Consider the following 18900-nt stretch of genomic DNA (forward strand, 5'->3'; position numbering starts at 1 on the left):
TACTTATTGCATGTGCCTCATATTGTTCTCTCATTGAATAGGCAAGATATAGGTTAGAGTCATTAAAGAGTCCTTTCTAGTGCTCTCTTGTATGTCCTTGAGGGTTATCTTTACCTTTCATTATTTTGAACTATTTTACAGATACATTAGTTGTAGAAAACTGATCATGAGATACATTATTCTTGATCATAGAAATAAACATTAGTTACTCAGTAGACTGCAACTGATTATTGCCCTAAGAAGAGAGCGTTTCTTTATGAATTCATTTCAGCATTTTCATATATTCTATATGTGTGATATAGTGATATTTTGAATTCTTCCATGAATCGTTGTGACATCTTATCCCCTCGTTAATGAACTAAACAAAATCCATGACATGGTTTCATCTTATGTTTGTGAGTCATGATTATGTTCTCTTTTTAAAATTGTCTTTAAATAGTTTCTTTCCTTCTTTTTCTTTCTGCTATTCAATACAAAACTACACAATGGAATACATTGGAGAGAGGAGAGAAATCCCTGTACATTTTCCTATTTCTGGGCATCCTTTCCCTTCTTTCATCCAAGGAAGGAATTTGAATATATTGCAGGTTGTGTGGAGTATTGTAGCTTGAAACACTAATTCATAATATTTTTTCATATCCATAATTTTAAAAAAAAAGTTTAAGGGGTGTTTTTCTGGTTTACTGGAGATTTTAAAGAGAGTAGAAGAGATATAGTCATTGATTTTAAGTAGTATTCCACTGACCACTGTAAAGAATTAGGTTTGTAAATTATTTGGGACTTCGGTACACATAAGTGAAAATCAAGTTTAACTCATACCTTTAATATTTTCATATGCTCAGAAAATAGAGATTAAACATTAAGTCGACATAACATGATTTATTTTAATTGATCAGAATATCTTGTTTATGACTTACAGATAAAAGAAATGGTGGTTAAAACCAAATTAATAGCAGATTAAAACCAAAAGAAATTAAAATAAGTTCACATTTTAAAAGATTATTAAGCAGTAATTACAGCACTATGCCTACCACTAATTCTATGTACACTGGAATACACTTGAGCAAACACCAAGTTCCAGAGTGGATATTTTACAAATAAGTGCACTGGAAAATAACTTTAGAAAATTAAAAAAGGACAGATTAGAATTTTTTTAATTAAAATGTGACTCTCACAAGTACTTACAGAAAAATAGATCTATATTTTGAAAGTTAGAAATTCCCCTAATTAGTCTTTAGATACCAAAAAAGTTTCCTTTTAAAAAGTATTGATTTTATCTTTTCTTCGTAAGACATAAAGGAGATCTTAATCAGCACTTCTGCTTTAGAGAAGTACTATATTTAAAAATATTATTCGTAAAAAAATATGGGTATAAAACTAACACTGAGTAATTATTGGATGCTTTCACCTGAAGACTGCAATAGATAATTCTCGGCCAGAAAGGAAATCTGATCTGAACTTAATATGATAAAATCACAATAAAAAATACTGGAAAATTACAGTATTTAGAACTAGAATGCCCATGGAGAATTTGGAATTTTCTACTGTAACTTATGGTTGAGACTTGACAGTTTGTCTGGAAGAATGTGGAAATATGTGCACCTTATCAAGCGAATGATTTGATTCTGTGTCTTTGAATAATAAGCTAAAAAGTGAGTTTATTTAAAGGAATTTTTGTATAATTTGGACAGTAGTAAGTAGAGAACAGCCTGCATTCCTTCTTAAGACAGTTTGCTATAAAATCCATAACTCTGAAACTGACAGCAAAATCTTTGCATGTACACAGATAAATTATAAAACTATCGACATTATTTAATTCTTACTAATTTAGATAATCTTCCTGGACAATTTCAAATGACTTCTGAACTCATGCTCTATTGACAGCTTAAGAAAGAAACTATGATTATCAAGTCATTAGTTTAATCCATTTTAAGCAAATTAACACACATACACAACCATAAAGTGATTTCTTCTCAAATTGACTTTTACTAATTAAAGGGATTTTTGTTTTTCAGAAATTTGAGTGGAAAATAACATTAGGGAAACTGAATCCTATTTAAATGTCACTTTAATTCATTAGCAAGGCTTGCTTTCATCTTAATTAGTCCTTAAATGTTCTGATAACAATTCTTCTTCACTGATATATTCAAGTCTTTCACTGATTTTTAGTATTGTATAGTATGGTAGCTCTAGTAAAGTATTGGGGAATATATATATATTTTTTCTAGGTCTTTTTTAAAAAAAAGTAATCTGGAATATTTCCAAAGCCATATATATTTATACAGTAAGAGAAAAGTAACATTTTAATGGTGTAAAAACCATGAGTGGCAGATTGGCATTTATTACTTAGGAATCCTTTAAAGCTTCTAGATTAGAATGCAAGTTCATCGTCAAAATAAAAGGAGAAATATGTCAAGCATATCTATTATTAAGTTATGAAAGAATCACCTAAGCTAATGTAATAAAACAATGGCCTTGAGTTTTTTTTAATAAATATTTTATATCTTATCATAGATATTTCCATTTTCTTGGTTCTCAAACAAACTTCTGATGCTGGCATCTGGTTGTCTTTAAAATATTTACCAAATATAGAATTCCAGACTCTATTTTATTATAAAATCAGCCCAGACACAGTATCAGATATTAACAAGCATACCTTGTTACATTATGCATTTGTTCTTTTAAAAACTTACCTAGATTGTATGTATTTGATTTGAGACTATAAAACAGAATAACAGAGTATTTACAAGCTTATTTTCACAACAATTTTTTTTTTTTTTTACAAATTTCCAAGAAAGTAAGAAATCCTTCACTGATTTCCTTCATGTAAAATAATTGCTAGGTTGTCTACACAGTAGAAATGGAAGGGGCAACACTTCTATTTACAGGTACAGGGAAACTGACTCCCTTCCACTTGTGTAGTAAGATAGGAAAGTAGCTGAGAAGGTGTTTGTAACATCAACCAACACGTCTCCGTAACGATACCAAAGTAGGATTGCATGTCCTACATCCTATTCATCTAATCTAAAAAAACAGATGTGAACTGGATATAACTGTGAAATATCAGCCAATGAGTAGCCAATAGCAGTTCCGCTCAATCGCTTTTCTTGGAGAGAAAAGGGTAAGCCAACAGAAATGGTTACTTCTTTATCAAGTCCATTGGAAAGTGTAACTAGAAAAAGGGCTAGAATACTTGGCTGTGTTTAAAAAAAAAACTGCACCAATGAATATGGGAGAAAGATTTTAAAAACACACAAATGAAAAGTTAATTTTTCCTCTGAGTCCATAGGCCTTAGCTAGCTCTCCAGTCAACAAGAGTAGAATCGCGCCCACGGTGTATATGAACTTTTAGTCTTATTTGTCTGTGAATTCATGCAGTGCAGTGTTGTACTAGAGCTGACACATACCAGCCTATACGAGTTGACTGTGCTCGTATTTTCCCAATTTCGCATTAGGTAAAGTCAAATTGGTAGCCTGAAATCAGCCATGGGGGAATATACCATAGAAACTGGAAAATATTACAGATCAGGATTTTTTTTTCCCCCAAAGAGCTAGTTGTTCAACATTTGACAACACACTACTGAATCGAAGTGCGGGTTTTCTTTGTGGCATTCAAGAAATTCATTTAATGTTGAAGTCTTCTGGTTGTAAAGTCATGGATCCAAGTCCTTTAATTAGGAGTGGCACAAAATAGTTAAGCAGTAGTCCCTCGATTATCAATCATATAGCTTCTCTGGCTTTAACACAACATTTTCAATATCATGGATGCTTTTTCCATTTAAGTGTTCGCTAGGACAGTCATGACTATAACCTGTACCATCACTGATTGTTGACACTGTGTAAGATGCGCTACGAAGAGCGTCTGAATGGGAAAAGCTGTTTCCAAATTGGATTTTATATTGATTCCAATTTCTTTTCAGAATTGCTTGAACCTGTCAATCAAAAAGAAACAGAAACGACAAGAGCAATCCATTATCTGAAATAAAGATACTGTATTTAAAAGTACAATAAAATAACTTAGGTAAAACTTAAAAAAAAATAATACCTCAAAGATGTTAATTAGTGAATAATATTGCTTTATTTTCTTAATTAAAAAAATTAAATTGGGAATATTAGGAAATTTAAATTTAGGAAATTCACTGCATCACTCTTATTTTTAGATCCCATTAATATTGTTTTTAAAGATTTTAGTTTTTTATTCATGAGAGACACAGAGAGAGGCAGAGACACAGGCAGAGGGAGAAGCAGGTTCCATGCAGGGAGCCCGACATGGGACTTGATTCTGGGACCCCAGGATCACGCCCTGGGCTGAAGGCGGTGCTAAACCGCTGAGCCACCAGGGCTGCCCCCATTAATATTTTCTATGCTTTATCTTTAAAGCTTTAATAATGCATATGAATGTATTATTGTCAAGTAAGTAGTTAATCTAGACCTCCATTTGTAAGCTTGCATGTGTAACAGTTTTATATCAGTATCTTAATAATAGAATAAGAATATAATTGAGTATAAAAGAAGAGACAAAAGATATAAAAAGAAAAGAAGTTAGGGATACAGGGAATATAAATCATCATCATCATTAACAGCAGCAACTACTTTTTATTGAGTGATTTTCATGTGCCAAGTATTGTGCTACCTTTTGAAAGAATGATCAGGGATTTTGTCCTCCTGAAGCTTATTACCCAAAAGCAAGAAAGTGTGAACAGGCAATTACAAATGGGATAAGCCTGTGAAAACGTGCAGGAATGTCACCGCTCCCCTATTTTGTGTTTGGATTCCCCTCTGACGGGATGACTCTGATACTTCATGACTCCCTTCTTCTCTAGGAGTAGAGATCGGGACTGGTAGGCCATATACAGAGACACTAAATATGTCTCATGTTCAAAACTGAGAAAAGAAAAACATGATTTTCTTCATATTGAGTCAGGGAGTAGAAATGAGCATATTCAAATGTATCTCCGACATGGTAACCTGGATATTTCCGGGTGTCTGATGACCCGGCAGACCAGTGTGGGCCTATCTGCTCCTACGTTGTGAGCATACTGGCCACGTCCCTATGACCTAAGCTAGGTCTGTCCAAACCATGTCAAGCTTTGAATGGTCTTCCCCAAGCTCTCTACTGCTCTCTGACACTTGGATTGCTTCCTCAGAGGGAATCTGAGTATCACTAGGAACAATTTTCCAGTAATCCATGTACCAGAAATGTATTCATACAATAACTGTTTAACTTTCTCCTAATTACATAGAATTCCTCAACTTTCCATTCACTGTATTCATGTGTAAAGATTCATATTAAGCTTTTAGAGCTGGTTTATTTCACTCTTCATTTTTTTTGGTCTAACAGATCAAGAGAACTTCTCCAAATTATGAACGATCTATTACTAATAGTCATTCCTAGAAGATGTTTTAATGAGAGAACTCTATGGGATACTTCAAAGTCCTTTTAGAGTCTCCTGTACTGTCACTTAAAATGAACACAAAGTTTTTACTGTCTCATTCTGTCTCGGCATGTAGAAAAGTGAAAGACACATATACAAAGTCAACAGGTTTCTTTAGTTAGAATTCAGAGTGAGTTATTAGAATTTCAGGTACTGCATTAGAAATGCAGTATGTGTTTTAAAAGTTGTATTTTTATGAAATTCAGAAACTCAGGACTTTCAAGCTTATTTGTATATATTAACTGCATCTGAAGGGAATAGCTTAATTCTTGTGAATTTTCTTTGAAATAAAAGCATTTATAGGACAACAAATATATTTATTTTGAAAAAAAAAAATACTATTGCTTCCTTCATGGTTTAGTATCGCCTTTCTTAATTCTCCAAATAGCATGTTAATTAAAGTAATTTAAAATAATATCTGCATATGTAATATCTTCAAAAGCATAAGTAAGTGACAAATGGGATGTCTTTAGAGGGTGCTTTTTAAGACAATACTAAAAGATTTATAACAAAAATGACTTTTGGCCAATTATCTAGATATTTCTTATGGGAATTATTTTTTGTCTTGATTTTCTGCTAAATTCACCTCACTTTGTTACTAAATGATGGACTGACTAAATATATTTACTATATAGTTTCTGCTTGCAAGGAAGTGGAAGGTAACTTTACACAAAAGATTCTACATAAATGTAGGGAAGCAGCTGACAAGAAGACATATCTTAGCTGTGAATGTAATACTTATGTTCTTAAAAATGAAAGCTTAACTTCAACTCCAACAGTCAAAATGACCTTTGAAATATCTGTTTGCTCTTAAACTATCTGCTTTGATTACAATCATCACCGTATTTCTTCCTTATGACTAAATCGTCAGAAAACCCATGGAAGTTCAATTTCCTGAACTGTGTGGACTTATTTACTGAAGTTAAAAATGAACCTAATTAAAGACCCACGGGGCTTGTAGGCATCTGTTTATATTATTCTCTATAAGGATTCATATTTTTCATCTGCTTACTCTAATACAATGTCCTACCTGTTTGACAGAACATTAAAGTGGCCACTTACGATACACTTTTAGTGAGAAAACTGTAATGGGGAAAGATAACAAGGGAAATTGCCATTGGAAGGGAAGATAGCCTGATGTTATTAAAGATATGAAAACATTTTTCATTGTTTTACACAGGAGTGTTACACAAATAGTGAGGCCAGCTGTTTTTAGAATGTGACATTACAACTTTATATGCCCGTTAGCACTTGATAAGGAATCAACTCTATACTCCTTAACCTAAATTAATTAAATAATAGTTCATAGACTCCATATAAAAATGCTATCTAGTTCTCATCATAGAATACTGGTTTGCTTATTCTCAATAAATCTTTTTGTTCACTTTACGAAAGCATCCCTCTCAGGTGTAGCTAGATTTACCCGTGAGGTTAGGGAGGGCCCTTCTCCTGACTAAGTCTCTCGTTCATGCTAAGGGTCCACAGTTTGGGCTGAGTGGGCTAGAGATGTGATGAATGTGGCCTGAGCATTTGGCCCACCACAGTTATTTAAATAGTGATAAATGCAAATAAGAAGATTTGGGCTAAAAAAAGAAAATAAAATGTGAGAGTCAAAAAAAAAAAAAAAAAAAAAAGAAGAGTAGAGACTAAGCTGAAGGGAAGCTGTGTGACCTCTGTGGAAAGCAAGCAGGAAACGTAAGCCTGAGCAAATGATTTTAAGAAGTACATGACATAGTTGGAACTGCACAAAATGAATTTGGCAGCTGGTACCTTCATGTTATGAGAGTGGGAAAGACTAAGAGGCAAAGAGACAAGAAAGGAGGGATGATAGTATTTCTTAAGATGAGAAATGAGTCATCCGCAAATAGGGACTGTATCTTGAGAGGAGAAGAAAGGGGGACACATATTGGAGATGTTACGAGGAACCAAAGGACTTGGCAACAACTGGGCTCAAACACTTTGTACTATTGTAATTTTTTTTACTGCCAAAATTTTCTCAATCTTAGAGCATGGCGGAAGATCAAGGTCTGTTGTGTTCTGCTTCCACGGGGGATGTGCAGCAAGAGGGTTTGGCATCAGCTTAGATATTCCCCGGGCAACTCTTCCAAATGAAAAGTCCAACTTGAGATAGATTCCAATACAAATATCACTCCCATTTGTACGTGTATTTTTGAAAATGAATGATTTGACGGCCCTAATAAGGACTCTGTACTGTCCTGGTCATCGATGGGGGGCGGGGGGGCACGGTGCTAAGACCTTTGGGTTTCTAGCTCACACTAATCGTTGTGGGACTTGTGTAAGGAACGTGCTTTTATTTCCCTTGAATAAAAGTGGACTCCGAGACTCCAGGAGGTTCAGAACATTGCCCCCCAGGTATGACAGCCAGGAACAAGGTGGCATCTCTGGGGTCTGAATGCATTGCTGGGTTTATGCCTTTATTCTGCACTGCTTCCCGCCACAAAACATTTTACTGGGGGTGATGATTTATACATTTAGAAATCACCCTTCATAAAAATGAAATCTGTGCCTGCAGGAACAGAGGTGTATAGTTCACATTGCATGTTCTTTGGCATGGAGGCCATTTCTCTCACACCTACATGTAATTATAAAACCCCATATAGGCAACAAATAAGACCGTCTATTCATCGAGGAGACAATCATCGATTTATAGAGGTCCATAATAAATGCTATTTAAATTTTAGTATCAAAACAAATGATTACTCTGTTCTTCCTCATTGGATTATCCATCTGTACTTCTCGTCGGCTCAGAAAAAGTCACTCTCGTTCACCGTATAGCGGAAGAATCATGGAAACACCACTTAAAGATATGAAAGACAGCCTACTACGTTTGAAAGTTCTATGCTCCATTGAAAATAAATAAATAAATGAAATTTAAAAATTTAAAAATCAATAAAAGCAAACGTGAGACTTCATTATACGCTAAGGGAAAGAAGTAAACTACCATTGCAAAAGGAAGCAATATTTTATAGTTTTTTATGATGTATACATGATTTCCAATGTCGATGTATTTTTTAGGGATAGTTTGCATAAAGTTACACTTACTGGTTCATACGTTTCCCGTCTGAAGCTTTGTGATAAGCTTCACAGTTACCAGGTATTCAAGTCTCACTTGGGTGCTGTCTAGATTTCTAAACTTTGTTGAATTTACCAAAATCCTCCAACAGGTTAAAATTTGTCAAATGGATTAAAAAACAGATGAAGGGCTTAAATCAGTATTGCCCAAACCACTGAGCTCTAACACTGTTCATATGCATAAGAAACACAGTCCCAGTTCCTAAAACACCTGAAACTTTCTAATCAGGCGAGCCATGGATCTTGAAATCTTGAAATATCCAGGAGCACATCACCGTGTTACAAATGACAACATTCTGTTCTCCTAAGTTTTCTACTAACTGCATGTCCTCCCTGTATAACTGAGAGTTTAATTTTTTAAAAATCGTTTTGTAACCACCATAAAACTGTTTTCCAAGAAGACCACATTATGAGTGAGACAAAACAAAAAACAAAGGGAGAACATGAAAATGAACCAATTCTCTTTTCTATTAGAGTGTATGTTTTATGGGTTCAAGTATTGCCTAGCACTACACCTAGGACAAAGGCCAGACTTAATAGGATTAGTGCAGGAGGTAGGTCAGAGGCTACATGAATCAAAGTCATTGATGGAGTGTTTTAAAGTGAGGCCAGATTTGCCCTACTCTTGAACTCCAGGATGACCCAAGCTTTTGGGAAGAGGAATTGCATCCTACGTTTTTATCCTGATCAAAATGGAACTTGAAATTGTTGTTCCTAGAGAATGCATGATTTTCTTTCTTTAAAGAAAAAGATCTATTACAAATAGAAAAGGATAAAAGGAATAAAAAACAAGTGCCATACCTCTCCATTAAAGAAACAGAAAATTGTAGAAACCAAAAGACCCTGTAAAAGAAAAATAGAATTTTCTGATTCCAAGCGGAAAAGACACATTATTTGTAACCCTCATGCTACGTACATAGTCAAAACCAAACCCAAGCTATGTGCCATTTAACACCAAATTTCACAAGCTGCCTTCCTGATTCCAGGACACCGTACCTGGTAGTGCATGAGGATGTGCATGATGTAGTCATAGATCTCCTCGGCCATCCTTCCTTCAGGTCGCCACGGAATCAGCACGAACTCAATGCCGAGCAACGGCACCAGAATAAGAGTCGCTCTCACAGCTTTCATGTAGAGATTGGATTCCGCTTGGTGAGTGACTTTCAACTTGGTGATGAGAACACGTACGATATTTAATAGAAAAAAGAGATTCACCTAAAAAAAAATAATAAAATGGCATACTGAAAATTATTTAATATTTAAAATTAAGGCTTATCGAAGGATCTTTGATTTTTACGTCTTAGATTATTTTCATTGTATAAGAATACGTTCTATTACAGAGAATATAAGCCTTATATATTAATTAATATTTCTAGAATTGTTATTTGTTAACAAGCACGTCGGTTTTAATGGAGTTAGGTTTTAGAAAAATAAAATCATGGTGGAATCATTGTGGAACAGATTAAGGAATATCTGAGTGTTTTTCTCAGTTCTTTTTCTTATGCAATTTTTTTTTTTTAATTTTGCTATGGCCCCCAAATTAAATCTTTTGAACATTTTCAAAAAGCTCAAATAAAGAATTGTTTATAACAAATATTAATTTTTCAAGTGTCTCCTCTGTATCACTGTCCATACTAGTACTTTCCAAATACATATTATACCGTAATAACCATTTTTATCTTTTTGGTTTCTCCTTCCTTTCTCTTTTGTAACCCTCACAGCTCCCCGAGACAGCACTGTAAGTGTCTTCATCATTCTAAGGAGGCTGATGGTACGCTCACACCAGCTGATGTTCAACCCAGATCATCCTAGAGCTAAGGCAGCTTTGGCATCCCCAGGGGCCTTCTGTTAATTACTTTCCGTAATTACATACTTGCTGTGTGTTCACAATTTTCCCCAAGAGAGATCATTCTCTTTGAAAGGGAGATGTAAAACTTCAAAAATACGGAGCCTGGGTGGCTCCGTCAGTTAGACGTCTGCCTTCGGCTCAGGTCATGATCCCGGGGTCCTGGGGTCAAGCCCCACCCCGGGCTCCCCGCTCAGTCTGGTCCTGCCCCCACCCCTGCTTGTGTGCACGTGCTCTCTCACTCTCTCATTAATAAATAAATAAAATCGTTTTAAAAATAAAGCTTCAAAAACATAGTGTGGTTACTAAGTTAGGAAACAGAGTTCTGCTTTAATCTCTCTCTCTCTCTCTCACGTTGGATACCACTAGCTTAATCTTTATCCAAGTCAATACCTTTTGTTCTTGTCTATTTTTCCTGTCCCATATTTTACACTTTCCATAAGATTATGGCTCTTAACTGCAGAGGAGCCCGACGGGGGCTATATTATGCTATATTCTCTTTCCTTTTTCTTCACCCTCCCTTCTAACATGTGTGCTTTAATCCTCTAAAACTTTTAAAACTACATGCTGCTGAGTAATCTGTATCTGTCCGCCTTCATAAGTTGGAACAACAACGATGGCGTCTCATTTCACGTAGACAACAATGAACAAGTAACATACATTTGCTGATTTAAGGCATGTGGTATGGAAAGAACCGGGCTTAAAAATACTCCACTACTATTCTTAGAGAATTTAACAGAACATATGCTCCAGAGATCTACGGCTCACTGCGATCCTGACAGAAGCACATCTATGAAAAGTAACATGGTGATAGACCCAGGAATGTCTCTGCTACAGACAAAAGCAGAATAAGCCATTTCAACAGGTGTGAGAGGGAAATATGACAAATCAGCACAGCAGCTGTTATTCCGTCCATCTTATTATAATCCCTTCCTAAGCGCCCATTGCTGTTTTAAAGTTTTGACTAAGTGGAAATTATTACCAGCCCACAGAAAAAAATACAATAATGCCTTTTTTCTGCTTACAAATTCAGAATATAAAATATTTTATGATCTCTATGTGCAAAAATCAAAAAAATTATAAAATCAGTAGAAATGTTGCAGTTTAGATAGCTGTTATGTGGAAACTTCCAAATGCAAAGGCCTTCCCCAAAATGGCAAATCTGACTTAAAAATGTGAACCCAGGAGCCGGAAAGTCATCCTACTTTATTGTCTGCAAATATTACCATTTATTTTGAATAAGAATGGAATAGGCGATTTAAATTTCAGATGAGCTATATCTGAAATCTCATTTATCTGAGAGCAGAACGAGTGAAGGTGGAGAAAAGAAACTCGTGTTTACTCCAGTACTCATAGGGACCCCGTAGATGTAGGCACCACAGGACGTTTGCATGTGACGATACCGTCCTGGGGTCCCTGGAAGGAGGCGGTGCACATCAGCACGGGGATGCAGGAGGACTAGAAGCCATCCCCAGACCGGGACAGCCCGCTTAACTGCACGCTGAACTGACTCAGAAATCTCTCCCTGAACACAAATTAGATGTGTCTTCTGTCGACTTCCCTTTGGCCAGATCCCAACAGTGCTGTAGCCACTCGAATACCACCCTGCTCAAGGGGAAACGGGACAGGGGAAGTCTGAGGGGAAAGACACTGATTGAGGCCGAAATATTTTCTGTGTCAAAGTTGCACCGAAGCATGTGACCATGTAGACGGCAGCCAAGGCCCCTCCCAAGGCCCTGGAATCAACCAGAACCAGCGAAGAGCCCTAGGACTTAAACTAAGACACAACCATTTATCCTGTTAGAAAAATAGGCTCCTGCCCTGTGTTCAAGCCAAGAAAATGGAAAAAGACTCACGCAAACACTGTGGTTTTTCACTTCCCTTCTTACGGAGCCGCCTGATGGGCTATGTTTCTACGTGACCCTTGACCCTTGACTGCACCACGGATTCCCAGCTCCCGAGCTGACGTGCAGGGGCTTTTCCAAGGACTGTGTCGGCTGCAATCACATTCTTCACTTGCTCAGTGCTTTGACTTACTTCCTGACCCCCCCGGACGTAGGCATTTGAATTACTTACCCCCCTGCAGAACCAGAGCTCTCGGACTAAAATTTTGCCTTATATTTGTTCTGCAAGCTCCTGCGTGGCCGAACAACGCATCTGAGTTCTTTGAACACGCCTTGGAGCAGAATCCCGGTATTGTGGGGAAATTACAAGAAACTTTTAAAAAGCATTTTTTTGGGAGAGTTTATTGTATTCTATGCACCGGGCTGACAAGATGCATCTCATTTAGTCCTTACGAAACCTGACGAGGTATCTGTTCTTTTTATTCCCTAATCACGGGAGGGAGCACAATGGCACTGAGAGATTAGACACCAGAAAACACACACACACACACCAAAAAATAAAATAAAAATAAAAATAAAAATAAAAATAAAAATAAAAATAAAAATAAAAAAATTAAAATTAAATTAAATTAAAATTAAAAATTAAAATAAAAATTAAAAATAAAAATAATAAAAAAATAAAAATTAAAAATAAAAATAATAAAAAAATTAAAATTAAAATTAAAAATAAAGCAGAACTGGCTCCGATATAGACAGCCTGATATGGGCGAGCTAGATTTATCGCCGGCTCTCTAGGACGATGAGGCCGGGGTATTGTAAGGTGCAGCTTAAGTGCAGTGTGTCACCGTGTCCCCAGGGTGTGCAGGGCAGAAAGGAAGGAAACGCCTCTGCCTGTGAGATTCTCACTAGCGTCTACATTAAGGTATTTTAAACTTCCCATAGTGATTCAATGAATCCCACATGTTAATTTTCCAGCTGCCTCTTGCGTAGCCAGGCGCAGCTCAGAAGTTCAACACTTGCCAGGCTAAGCCCTTTATCTGTACTAAGTCACTGAACTCCTTGTTAAAAGGAGTTTAAAAGGGCCGGGTCCCTATTGTTATTTATCCTTCATTTTACCAATAAGGCACTTGAAATACAGAGTGATTAATCCCATTGTCTCAGGTCATACAGCAAGTAGAAGGTGGAAGGAGCGTTCAAGGCCAGGCTTTCAGCCTCCAGAAGTTTCCCTTCCAGTTGGGACAAGCCTTTGAGGATGGCTTCACCAGGATTCTTTTTTTTTTTTTTTTAAGATTTATTTATTTATTTATGATAGAGAGAGGGGGGGGGGCAGAGACACAGGAGGAGGGAGAAGCAGGCTCCATGCCGGGAGCCCGATGTGAGCCTCGATCCCGGGACTACAGGATCACGCCCTGGGTCATAGGCAGGGGCTAAACCGCTGAGCCACCCAGGGGTCCCCTTCACCAGGATTCCAATACCACCGTACGCTACACTGCATCTAGCAAATATAGCAAAACAATAGAAGAATCTCTGTGTAAAAAAAAAAAAAAAATTTGAAAAGAAGGATTAGGAAGCTCTGAATGTTGACTGAGAAACATGCCACCTTTATCTTTTTATGTATGATGGAATGTCAGCCGTAATCCTAATCTCAGACATTAATTGCGTTCTGGTCTCTAATGCTCTATGGAAAAAAAAAAGCATATTGATGTGAATTTATTTCCCCATTGAAATAATGTAATGAAAACACAGAATGTGACTGTTTCCCTGTGACCACACTTGAAAACATCCAGTTGGTGTGTTAGTATTAAGTGATGATCATTATAATAATAAAACAACAGGGTTGCCCGGGTGGTTCAGTGGTTGAGCGTCTGCCTTCGGCCCAAGGCACAACCCCAGGGTCCTGGGATCGAGTCTCGCATCGGCCCCCTTCATGGAGCCTGCTTCTCCCTCTGCCTGTGTCTCTGCCTCTCTCATGAATAAATAAATAAAAACTTAAAATAATAACAATAAAACAACAGCTTAACCAATACTCTCTTTTTCCAAATTAGACTCTTCTCTTTATTGAAAAATCCCTCTCGTTACCATCGCAGGTGTAGAGGTTTTCCCACTTGCCCTTCCCTGTCGTCAGCTCTACGCTCTGCTCTGCGCCCAGGAAAGCCCGAGGCCTCTCTAAGGGCGGCATCCCTGCCCAGGCTGCTTGCTCTCTGACATTTACGGCATTTGGCCAAGTAATCAGGGCCGAGAAGAGAGAAGTTAGAGTATTTCTTCCTCCTTCGTCTTCCCTGCCAGACTGTGGTTTGGGGCAGTGGCTGTGTTCCTCTACTCGGGGCCACCGCTCCTTGGGACCAGCCCTCCCAGCACCCGCCCAAGCCCAGTAACACTCTCGTCCCCTCGTAGGTCTAGAACCATTAACGACTTCCCGCTACAGGGCCCTGGTGCGGGGCCATTCCTTACCAGTTAGCTCCTTTGCCCTTCCTGCCAACTCCTCAGCTGGAACACTTTTGTTAAACCGTCTTCAATTAAACACTGTGAACATGTCATTTATGTCCACCAGGATCCCGAAAGATCCCATAGGTCAGATGATTCGGGGAATAAAGATGAAATATGAACCATGATGAAAAAAGGGAAAATTTAAGTTACCTACCAGTAAAGCAGCACAAATCGGACCATGGATAATGTAGAGGAGATGAGTATCGGAACTGATCCAGCAGCTTGGGGAGAAGAAACAGGAAAATCATGTCAAGGATTTTCATTTTATTTAGTTCCAATAGAAATCGGAAAGAGAGATTATCTTACTTGTCATTGTAATACAAGCTTCTCGCAACCGCGTGTATACAGGCGGGGATCAGTGGAAATCCTGTAAATAGCAGATAAAAAGAAGATAAACAGGCAACCTTCTCTACAGATGGAATTTCTAAAATGTGTCATAAAATATGAAACTCAGGGGTCTCTAGGAGCAAAAATAACTGGTCATTATATGAGTGAATATCATCTGTACGGTTAAGCAGTAAATATGGCAAAGTACGGGGTGTTGACATATTCAGGTTTGTGTGTCCGTGTGTGTTTTCTTCTAACAGAAGTCGTTCCGAATCAGTGGACTTCAGAGCCAAAGGCCATAAATGCGCTGCCTAAGCCCCAAGGCTTAGGATTTATATGTATTTTCTGTGATAAGGAATTAGCCAATATTTCAGAGACGGTCAGAGGTGGGAAGTTGAGACTGACCAAGTGAAGGAGGAGAGAGGGTTTATGTATTAGATGTTTTGCATGTTTTTAGCTTCCTACTTCAGATCTTTCCAACATGAAATGAAGAAACGTTTTATAAGGCGACCTACACGAAATATTCCACGTACCCTGGCGATTGCGTGTGTGTGTGCCCGTGCCTCTGTATATCCGTAGCTATTGTCTTACTGGGTAGACAGGCAGGTCGATGTACATAACTATAATTTCAGTTATGTCCTGGAAACTAGTCTAATTGAGTTCATTTTCAGCATTTTATATTTTGCACTATTCTAGTTGTTTTTTAAAACATACACTAAAGCACAAACCAAGAACAGACTCTTAATTAAAGAGAAACAGGGTCACCAGCAGGGAGGGGGCTGGGGGGTGAAATAGGTGATGGGGGTTAAGGAGGGCGCTTGTGATGAGCACGGGGTGAAGGATGGAAGTGCTGAAGCTCTCTATTGCACAGCTGAAACTAATATAATACTGTGTGTTAGCTAACTGGAATTAAAATAAAAACTGAAAAAAAAAACACAGAAAAAAAATATGCTAGAGGTGTATCGTTATTTGCTGCGTGAATAATACCACAGCAGGAGACTGTGTGGAAAAAAATCTTTTGTATGGCTTTGTTCAACTACTGATCTCTCTATTCTTGAGATAAAATGTTATTTTTTTAAAAACAAACTTTTTTAGACTGGAATTTCAAAGCTGGCTAAGCCCGGTGAGTAGGGATTTTTGCACATAGAGAAAAGGAAATTCTAACAAGACGAAGACCGAATCCCTAATTCATGCTTCTAATTCTATTGTGTTAGCCGCTGCTTGTTTAGCCAAGATACACACTGGAATATTAAATAGAAAAAAAAAAAAGACCCAACAACATTGTGTTATTGACCTGTGACTCCTGGAAACAATGAGTCAGTGGTTCTCAGTGTATATATGTTTCAATTTACAGCAATAAGCAAAGGTTAATCACCCGATGTTGTTTAAGGATGATTAAGAGCAAGTATATCTTGATTACCAGGGAGCTCTGCATCCTCCAAGAGCTTTCTGAAAACGTGAGTCCGCGGACACGCGCGCTGGCACTTACCCCAGCCGAGAAAATAATACCACATCAGGTGTTGCTTCTCCGCAAACACCGCCACCACAATGAGGGTGTGGAGGTAAATGCCTTCACAGAGCATCCAGAAGTAGTTACAGCCCATCAGGTAAAGATGAATAAACTGAGACACTTTACAACTGACCTGTGACAAAAAAGAAAAAGAAAAAAAAAAAAGAAAGAAAAAAAAAAAAGAAAGAAAGCAAGTCACCAATAGTTAGTGTGTGAATTCACATGTAGCCCAACGGCCTGGTGTAGCTTCGTTATACAGAAACATGGAATTTTCTCTCCTCTCCACAAAATCGTACACACTCGTGACTCAGATTTGGAAAAGGCAAGTCTTCATCTTCATCCAGTCTTCAACCAGTGACCCTGAAGATTTATAATGATATATACCCCTCCCCCTCCCCGCCCTGCGGGAAATGTGTGAACTCCAAATTTATTACAGGGATGAATGTGTATTTTCCAAATACGCTTTTTCAGGACGAGTGCCCAATAATCAAAAGTCCTGCATTTGACTGCTACCAATGCAATCATTACTTAGCAAATAATAATCTAATGAGCCCATGTTTTATCTTAATCAAATATGAGGTTTGAAGATTTCATGTAAGTGCAAAGAAGAAAAAGTTAGGGTTCCTTCCTCTTTTCCTGCGATCTCCACTTTCTCTTCTCTAAAGGAGATCAGAAGAGGAAGTTTCAAGTGCGGAGTAAACATGAAGTCAGAGATATGTTTTGCTCCCTTAGAAAGGAGAATAAATTTAAACCTCTCCCAGAAATATATAGCCGATTACTCCCATCAGCTTCCAATTTCCAGTCTGGTCAATAAATATTTTGTGGCAGTTATCATTATTTTTCTAAATAAACTTTTTTTTCCATTAAAGAGAAAACCAGAAGTGACATACACTAGAGAATACACAGCGGGACCTCCTAGGATAGTAATCGTGATGTGCATGTTAGTTAGCTTAAAATACTTTTAAGAGGTCGTTCTATTTAATCTTTAATTCTGTGGAGCACTATTTATCACCCGTCACGTATTTTACGGGTAGAAAACTCAATACTGGAGAAGGTAAGTGATGTGCTAATATTCGGACAACATCGATCGAAGCTACACCCTGAACACGAGTCTTGTAATTCCAATTTTGTTTTCATGACTCCACACAATGCCTTCTTCCCGCGGACGTTTGTAAAACCTGTTCTTCCATTAAATACATTAAATACATTAAATACAGAGAGCACCGCGTTAAATTTTAAATAAAGTATCTCAATGTCAAACGTAACTTATAACAAAGTCCTCTCAAGGGTACAAGTGAGTTATCCAACTATATTGTAGAGAAATAGAGTTTCGCTTCAAATTTTTGTATGTTCTAGTTTTTAGACATGCATATCTAATGGGCTTTTTACTCCTGATTTCACTTAAAACATTCATCTATAAAGCCACTGTGATATGGGCAGCCCGGGCGGCTGAGCGGTTGGGCATCGGCCTTGGGCCCAGGGTGTGACCCCGGGGTCCCGGGATCGAGTCCCACGTGGGGCTCCCTGCATGGAGCCTGCTTCTCCCTCTGCCTGTGTCTCTGCCTGTCTCTCTGTCTCGAATGAATGAATGAATGAATGAATGAATGAATGAATATATAAATGAATAAATAAATAAATAAAATATTTAAAAGGCCACCATGATAAAAAGCACTTAAACATGCTTCATAGAAGTGTTTCTATGGAGGGCACTGCTGACATAAACAACGGATTTCCCGAGAACACCCCAGAAGTCCAGTACAGCTCGCCGTCTGTACGGTAAACACGTGTAAATGTGAGATTTCGAATCTCTGGCTCCGCAGCTTCCTGACAAAGCTTCTCTTCGCTCTAGAGAAAGTCCCTCTCGAAGGGCAGGCCGCCGGCCCGTCCTTTATGTTGCTCATTCTGTCCCAGCGCCTTTCCTGGCCCCGTGACAGCGAGAGTGGAGCATACACAGGGCCACGCAGTCCGGGTGCATATGTGCAAACGCTGCAGGGAATTTCAGGATTATGGAAATTACCCTAAAACACATGTAAAACACATAGAGTGTTGTTTGTTGATGCCCCCAGTGCAAATTCCTTCCCTTTCCTTATTTCAGTGACTAGGTGACTTCATCTTCAAAAGACCACGTGACGGACACCCTGCATACACGCTCCTGCACAAATCTGGGTCCAGAGCTCTCGTACGGATACCACAAACACTATGGAAGCAGATGATCTTAAATACTTGAAAATATGTTTGCTATTTATGCCGATAACGTTAAATATGGCTCAGATGTGCACTTAGTTTGCATAAAAGATATACACTGATGATGTACATAAATTTTAGTTTATGTTTTGAAAATACGGCTTTTGTGTTAGG

General features: G+C 37.8%; 1 protein-coding gene across 2 annotated transcripts in view; it reads right to left on the reverse strand.

The window, feature by feature from the left end:
- Nucleotides 1–864: 864 nt before the first annotated feature.
- CALCRL (calcitonin receptor like receptor) overlaps nt 865–18900 on the reverse strand; it is a 100541-nt gene continuing 82505 nt past the window's right edge. For both annotated transcript variants that reach the window (XM_041722088.1, XM_041722089.1), the window contains 6 exons: nt 16522–16675; nt 15012–15072; nt 14860–14926; nt 9525–9743; nt 9330–9371; nt 865–3932 (listed from right to left, as the gene is read on the reverse strand). In XM_041722088.1, the coding sequence (XP_041578022.1) occupies nt 3717–3932; nt 9330–9371; nt 9525–9743; nt 14860–14926; nt 15012–15072; nt 16522–16675 (759 nt within the window). In that variant the 3' untranslated portion in view covers nt 865–3716. The remainder of the gene's footprint in view (nt 3933–9329; nt 9372–9524; nt 9744–14859; nt 14927–15011; nt 15073–16521; nt 16676–18900) is intronic.

This window comes from Vulpes lagopus, chromosome 11 (assembly GCF_018345385.1).
Source record: "Vulpes lagopus strain Blue_001 chromosome 11, ASM1834538v1, whole genome shotgun sequence".
Taxonomy (NCBI): domain Eukaryota; kingdom Metazoa; phylum Chordata; class Mammalia; order Carnivora; family Canidae; genus Vulpes; species Vulpes lagopus.